Source organism: Plodia interpunctella, chromosome 21, assembly GCF_027563975.2.
Source record: "Plodia interpunctella isolate USDA-ARS_2022_Savannah chromosome 21, ilPloInte3.2, whole genome shotgun sequence".
In the NCBI taxonomy this organism is placed as follows: Eukaryota; Metazoa; Arthropoda; class Insecta; order Lepidoptera; family Pyralidae; genus Plodia; species Plodia interpunctella.
In genome coordinates, this window is record NC_071314.1 from 3,340,452 (window position 1) to 3,348,205 (window position 7,754).

A 7,754-nucleotide genomic window follows, 5' to 3' on the forward strand; every position below is an offset into this window, starting at 1 on the left:
GTCAAAATAAATTCTGCCAACCAGCTAAAAGCTAGCTAGTCTGTGAAAACAACAAAGTATCCTGTTCAATTAATTTATCGTATATTATTATTTAGGATTTTCATTCTGCAAATATATTGGATGCTGCCTTAAAATGGCTACTCCTAGTGAAACTTCAGATCAAAATGCAAAGTCTAAGCGCCCTGCTGGTAAGCTTCAATGACACACCCTGTACTGCAGTGTACGACCTTGTCGTATCGATTAACTTTTAGAACTTGCAGTAAATTATTCACTGATATAAGGTATTCATTTCGTAGATTCCGCATTTAAGCAGCAGCGATTACCAGCATGGCAACCAATACTGACTGCTGGTACCGTTTTGCCAACATTTTTTGTGATAGGAATCGCCTTCATCCCTGTTGGCATTGGACTACTTTACTTTTCGGATGAGGTGAGTGATTTTTGTTGTTATTTATGTTGTATATGCGTTTTATTAATTCCACCAGTTTTTATATTAGTTCTAGTCAAGAAATCAATTCAGAGGAAACATTTCTGTAAATATTTAATATACTTACAGTCTCTATTTCAGTAGTTCCCAAAATTATTTGGACTCATCTAATACTAGTTTCCAACCCTGGAACCCATCTCTAAGCTGTCACAAGAAGAAGCAGGCATAAAATTTGTTATTCTTAGATACCATAGTGACCAATTCCGTGATTTATTTAGTCATTTTAGTTATTACTACTTATAAGAAACGAGTATCTAATCATTCAGCCACTCTATATACACACCCACATAGTTTGGGAAACCCTGATATAGCTTTAGCAATTATACATATAATTTAAAGTCACCTGTTATTTAGGATGACCTGTATGTCAATGATTATTGTATCTCCTATATACTTTCTGTGTCTCCTAAATATAAATGCTCAAAGTTTTCTCAAATTTTAACTGCGTTCCTGGATATCCTTAAAATTAAAAGTAATAAATATTCTTTTAGGTTAAAGAGAAAGTGATTGACTACACAGACTGTACTAGACATGGATTTAATATATCATGTGCAGAGTATATCAAGCAGGACTTCATGAAACCATGTGAATGCCAGATTGATTTTACTTTGGAGGATAATTTCCAAAGTAATGTCTTCTTTTATTACGGACTCAGCAACTACTACCAAAATCATCGCAGATATGTGAAATCTAGGTACGGTTTGAGTACTTGATACTCGTTTCATACTAGTTTATTCTATTATCCATTTGGCAACCAATTGAGTCAACAGTTATCTTATCAAGTGTGAATTCTGGGAAAATCCTCATTGTCTCAATTTTATCTTATTCATAATTGACATTATTGTTTTACATGCACAATAATACTGGTTGTAAAGTTTAATATTTACACTCTTATGTTGTGTACATAAATAAATAACAGAATTTAGAAAAATTCTGTTATTTATTTATGTACACAAACACATGAATACAAAAAGAACACATGTTTATTAATTGCCCAAGAAGTGGGAATGAAAAAAAAAACAGGAAACAAATATCTTCAACAACAGTTTGAAAACTAGAATATTTTACACAGGGATGATAACCAACTGCTAGGCCGACTGTCCATGACTCCATCATCAGACTGCGTGCCGTTTGCATATTTGGACAACAAACCTGTGGCGCCCTGTGGCGCAATAGCAAATTCCCTTTTCAATGGTATTTATTTTAATCCTTACATTTTGCTTAAATTTTAAGACACAAAATTAATATGATAAAAAATATTTATAAGCATAAATAAAGTTAACGAAAATCCAGTTACTTATAGTATATGGTTGGTTGTTTATTCTTAATAATTGATCACTCAGCCAAAAGAATCAGAAGTGACAATATTTTATAACATATGTCAATCTGTAAAAACGAAAAAATGTGTCCATGACTTAAATTCTTATATATTATGTTATGATAATATTTTTACTATGCTGTGTTTAAATATTTGTAAATGTGTTTTAATATTAGTGAGGAGCTTTGTCATGTGGATGTTTTATTGCAGATACATTAACTGTGTATGCATATTTGCAAAATGTTCAGGAAGAAGTGCCAACTTTCCGCACAGGCATAGCTTGGAGTTCAGATAAGGAGATAAAGTTCAGAAATCCTCCTGGAGACCTCCAGAAAGGTAAATATAGAACCCCACTAATATTATGAAGGCGAAAGTTTGTAGGTAGGTTGTTACTTTTCACACTCAAACGGCTAAGCCAATTTTTATGAATTATTATGAAATTTGAGGTAGCTGATATCTTGAATTAACACATAAGATAATTTTTATCAAAAAGTCTGATAGTCAATAGTGATTTATAAAATAGATGGAGCTACTTGCATTGAAATAGTTTTTTTTAAAATAATTATGGGGCGGGGTGCAGCTAGTTATACATAAACATACTCTTACATTGAAGCTTCTTAAACTTCCATTTTTTCCGTGTACTCTTATCTATTTTTTGACTTTGTTTGGCCCAAAAGTTTTAATGATGTGGTAATTTTTTTATCTCTCAATATATTTAATTTGCTTTTGTTCTTGTACATTTCAGCATTTGAAAATTTTTCCAAGCCGTTGAATTGGCGTCTCAACGTTTGGGAATTGGATCTCGATGATCCGAACAATAACGGTTTCCAAGTAAGAATATTGTAACTTTGGGACTAATGGTGTAATTACATGGTGCCTTCACATTATGATTATTGTCTTTCGCGCTCAGAATAATTACTTACGCCTTGTTTGCAACAATCCAATTGGGTGAGATGCAAAAAACTTTTAACATAGAACTATTTTGAAACACATTCGATGATTTGAGTAAAACAAAAATTAACGGTGGAGACGGGTCGATAGCGAGGCGATGTAGCCTTGACACGACCAGTCCCGTGCATATATTTTCCGATGAGAGAGTGTGAGTATTTTATAATGCTGAATTTGTATGAAATTAGTTTTCCATATCAATATTAGTTTTCCATATCAACTAAGGGTGGGTTGCGCCGTCACCTTTGTCGTTAACTTTAACTTGCGCAGAAAACACAAAGTACGTTATTATGTCTAAAAGTCAGCGGCGCGTCGGTTAAAATCAACGTCAAATTTGATAGTGCATTCACCATAAAATAAGGTTTTTACAAAACCATACGGTAAATAATTAAAATCACATTGGCCACATGCTTTTATTAACGTCAGAGAGATCTTGTTTTATTCAAAGTGTGACAAAACATGTCCGTGCAGTAAACCGTTGTGTAGGTTCGTTTTTAGGAGCCAATCCTATGCACCATCAGGTCATGCATTGTCACGGAAATTAAGCGACTGGAAAATTTCAACTCTAGCTGATATTTAATTTGCAATATTCTTAGACAAGCTTATATAGAGATATTACACAAGCAAAAATATTTGTATTTATTAGAATGAAGATCTAATAGTATGGATGCGGACGGCGGCGCTGCCAACATTCCGCAAGCTGTACCGGCGCGTGGACCACAGCAAGCCGGGCTTCTCCAACGGCCTGCTCAAGGGGAAATACATGCTGAAGGTGGCTTACAGTGAGTATTGTACTAGAGACAGAGTGTAGAGGATAGTATACAAGCCAACATCAGCAGCGCTGTCAACATTGTACAAATAATGCCATTATTATTCTTCTGTAACAACTTATTAATTAATAAGTAAATAATAATATTGAAATAAAAAGCACTATAATTTAAGGTTTATTTATTACTTCAATTAATTTGGTGGTTTCCTATTTTTTTTAGTTCTTAATAGAATATTATTGAATATTATTGAATATTATTGAATATGAATGCTCTTTAACTCTAAAATAACGTCACTCCATCACCACATACAACTTCCATATAATTATTGTTTTTGACATATGGAAAAAAGTATCTGATTAAAAAGTCAAATAATTTATTCATGAATCAGACAAATTTGAAATTATATAGTATTTAACTACAAACTACTGATACCTGGTAGTGAAGACTTATAACACGGCTGTTTCCTTTCAGATTACACAGTGATCGACTTCAATGGGCGCAAGACGTTCATAATATCGACGACGTCGCTGCTCGGCGGGAAAAACCCGTTCCTCGGCGTCGCGTACGTGGTCGTGGGCACTCTGTGCCTGCTGCTCGGCATTGTGCTCCTGGTTATACACGTGCGCTGCTCTAAGAGGTAAGGTCTATATTTCCCTCTTTCCAGAATGTTCAAAAAGTAAATTTTTTTTTCAACACAGCAGCAGCAGCTTTCTCACACCAGATGTGAATAACCTTGAATGGCAAATCATAACTAATATTATAAATGCGAAATTAAGTTTGTTTGTTACTTATTCACGAATTATCTACTCGACCAATCTTCTTGAAAATTTGGATACATGTAATTAGAAGTACGGAGAAGGACATACGGTACCTTTCAGTCCGGCAAAATGCCTAACTGTTCCCGTGGGAAATTCATGCGGGCGAAGGCCCGGGCAAAAATTAGTTTTTAATAAACCACCCGGAGAGGCCGCCAAAATGTTGGTTGGAGGATGGTATGGATCGTGGATCTCACATACAAACCTAATACCAAATTATTACTACCAGAGGTACAGTAGATGCAAAGGTCGCCTGCGTAGCTACCTCACTCTTATCTTTTTCTTGCCGCCAAACAGCAATGCTTGCATTGTTGTATTCCGATTTGCAGGGTGAGAGAGGCAGTAATATCACAGGGTACTGTAGCGAAAGATCCTAGGCCACAAAATAGGCAACGCGCGTGTGACTCCCCTAGTGTTACAGGCGTTGATAGGCTGTGGTGACCACTTATCATCAGGTGGACCGCATGCCTATTTGCCTGTTTGGTAGTATAAAAAAAATCAATGTAGATAGACATCATATTACGACACTAGTTTTGGAATAAAATAATACTCTTTCTAAAAATGTTTTTGAGAATAGACAAATATATCCTATATATATCATATAGGTCTAATAAAGTATTTGTGACGTAGATACGTCCCATGTACCACCTCCTCATACTTCCTTGAGGAAGAAACGTCTCCAAACACTAGTGCGTAAGTCTTTTTGGGAACTCTTTACTAAAATCGGAAAGTGTTGTATTTCAATTGTATTGCAGAATTATGTATATTGTTAAGAAATTCATAGCGTATTAAGTAAGATTTATTTAGATAATAGTTATTCAAGTTTTGCTTCCTTATATTTTTGGACCTATATACATGAAATATCATTATAAATGACTTGATTCCTATATATTGTAGTTGTTTATTGTAATAAAAGCGACTTAAATGTGGTCGTCCAAAGCAAAAGGGACCTTATGTCGGCTGGCACTTAGGTCTTTATTACCGTGGTTCGAATACAAAACAACGGCTATAACGGTGTAAGTGCCGGGCGCCACAAATATAATACGTTTAGCACGTACATCATAATAAGTTAAAATTGTAAGTTAAATAGCAAATAGATTGTGAACAAGACATTCGTTTCAAACAGTAATATTAATACTATCGTTTCTCTCTTTCCAGCACAACAGAAATGATCAACGTGAACCCACGTACACCGTATTCTTAATTTCATCGAGGTATATATCTCGTGTGCTTAGGTAGAGAATGGAACCTCTGATGTTTAAGGTAATATAAAGTCTATTTGAACACAAAACATCTAAAGTGTTACAAGTATTATCGTGTTATGTTTCAATACCAAGTCTCGTAAAGTATTTGTGATTAATGTGATTTAAATCATGTTATGCTGCGAATTTATCTTGATTAAAGACTGTATTTATGAATGGCTAGATGTTATTTGGATTTCTAAATATCGTATATGCGAATTATTTTTTCGTTTGGTTACGGCCGTCGCTGCTAATTGGCAAATCTCAATGAGCTTGATGGCGCCATCTCTCGATAACAATCAGAACTAGGTTTATCACTAAATAAACAAACGTGCATTTATTTATTGTAATTTACTCAATGGTGATACTTTGCAAGCAATCTATTTAATTCTAATATTCTCTGTCTAAGTACTCGATGTTTTTGTTTTTAATGTTATTTCTTAATAATGCAAAATGATTTTATAAACTAATTTTCTCATAGTTAACGTACGGTATAATTCTACGCCACATGTAAAATCGTGATTGTTTTTGAGGAAAATCTTCCTCAAGTGTATCAACTTCTATAAGTGTAGCATCGGCTATTATTTCCAGTATAATTTAGTCCTTATGCTCCCATACAATAATGTCTCATTTGGCATGATCACATTTTTTGTAACATTTTCATGCGTTAATAATCTTAAACCCCATATTGTCACGCAAAATTATGCCATACCAAAACAGAACATAGTGTCTAATTTTCTTTGACATAACACTCTGCTATTGTAGCGTAGACTTATTCCGTATCAAGAGAAGTAGATTGCTTTTCACTTAGTTGTGACTAGTTTGGTAGGTGACGAAAAGATACTTCAATCATAGATTGTGTTGTATTGTATCAGTTTAATCGAAGATATCTGTGGTGTGGGCAGACGAGAGTGTTGACAGGGCATGACAATTATAACTTATTTCAAGTGACAAGGCGCCCTAGGCGGTCATTTCTTATGGAACCTTCTGTCACAGATTTAAGGACTATTTTCAAGTGAGAAACAGAATTTTCGATATAAGTGCTACATTGTGCATATAACCAGTGGGGTTAGCGAGAATATTTGCGAGAACGCAATTTTATAAACGTCAAATTGTATGTGGAAAATTAATGGCTTTTTTTTACATTTGATAGAAGTGCTGTTTATTTTCCATATATATATTTTCGATGGCACGCTAGCTCCACAGGTACATTTAGTTTAGTCAATGTGATAGTTGGTTATTGTTGCAGTATTTTAATATTTTATAATAGGTAATTTGTATGTGCTTTATTGTTGCGTTGTTGAACAAAATTATATTGTGTAATTATTCCATGTTTATTTTTAACAATTTAGTATAATTTTCTACTATACTTTCTGATTTTAAATTGCTTTGGAAGTTTTAATATTTTTTTTATTTCATCGATCTATTATGTACTTATACATTATATCTTACGTAATATTCTAATTATGAATAAAATGTATTTGTTATCTCTTAAAATAACACTCTTTTAACTATTTTAAACACTTTAAATTACCTTAAGTAAGTAGTTATATAGGAAAACTTAAGTGCCTTTTAGGAATACAAAAATTGTAATCACTATTACACCATTTTATATCCTTAGATATTCAAAAGTGCGAAATGTTACATCTATTTGCCTGTCCCTTGTATGTATTTGTGTAGTCGAAATCTTCAAATAAAAGAAATTTTAATTACTTTTGATGGTACTTATTTTTAGAACTTACTTATTTTTTTAGAAAACTTATTGCAAGGTTATTTTTTATTTTATTGGTTCGTTATAAAAAATAACAAACATTTTTTTTTTTTTTCAAGTATAAATCTCAGTCAGTTTTATAATTATCGCTGTAGTTGTAGTTTAACCTATATTATGTACACGCACCATGAAACCCAAATATTAAATATGTAATTATGAAATAAATGTAACTGATAATATCTGATTTTCATTGAATTTTTGCACGAATGTTTTTGTACAGGGGCGTGCCTATTTAAAAGATTCGTTTCATCTTTTGGATATACCAAAATGCATTGAAGTACCTACTTAAAGGAATTATGATATGATAATCTGATAAAGAATAATTCAGAAAGCATTACTGTTATAATATTTTAGATAAAAACAAATCTTATCAATTCATCTATCATGGCTACCTAATCGGCGAC

The 7,754-nt window shown here is 33.1% G+C and overlaps 1 protein-coding gene across 1 annotated transcript; it reads left to right on the plus strand.

Moving 5' to 3' along the window:
- Positions 1 to 4: 4 nt before the first annotated feature.
- Positions 5 to 7,527, plus strand: Cdc50 (Cell division cycle 50). Its single transcript, XM_053761342.1, has 9 exons — positions 5 to 188; positions 297 to 430; positions 979 to 1,181; positions 1,560 to 1,681; positions 2,016 to 2,141; positions 2,551 to 2,636; positions 3,400 to 3,535; positions 3,995 to 4,160; positions 5,497 to 7,527. Exons 1-9 carry the CDS (start codon positions 134 to 136, stop codon positions 5,540 to 5,542), a joined length of 1,074 nt encoding a protein of 357 aa, XP_053617317.1. The 5' UTR covers positions 5 to 133; the 3' UTR covers positions 5,543 to 7,527.
- Positions 7,528 to 7,754: the final 227 nt, after the last annotated feature.

Bases quoted from the DNA above. Each gene is read 5' to 3' on its own strand.
- Cdc50 (XM_053761342.1), top strand. From the start codon at position 134: ATGGCTACTCCTAGTGAAACTTCAGATCAAAATGCAAAGTCTAAGCGC. The intron at 1,182-1,559 runs GTACGGTTTGAG...TATTTTACACAG, and splicing joins CGCAGATATGTGAAATCTAG to GGATGATAACCAACTGCTAG. The intron at 4,161-5,496 runs GTAAGGTCTATA...CTCTCTTTCCAG, and splicing joins CACGTGCGCTGCTCTAAGAG to CACAACAGAAATGATCAACG.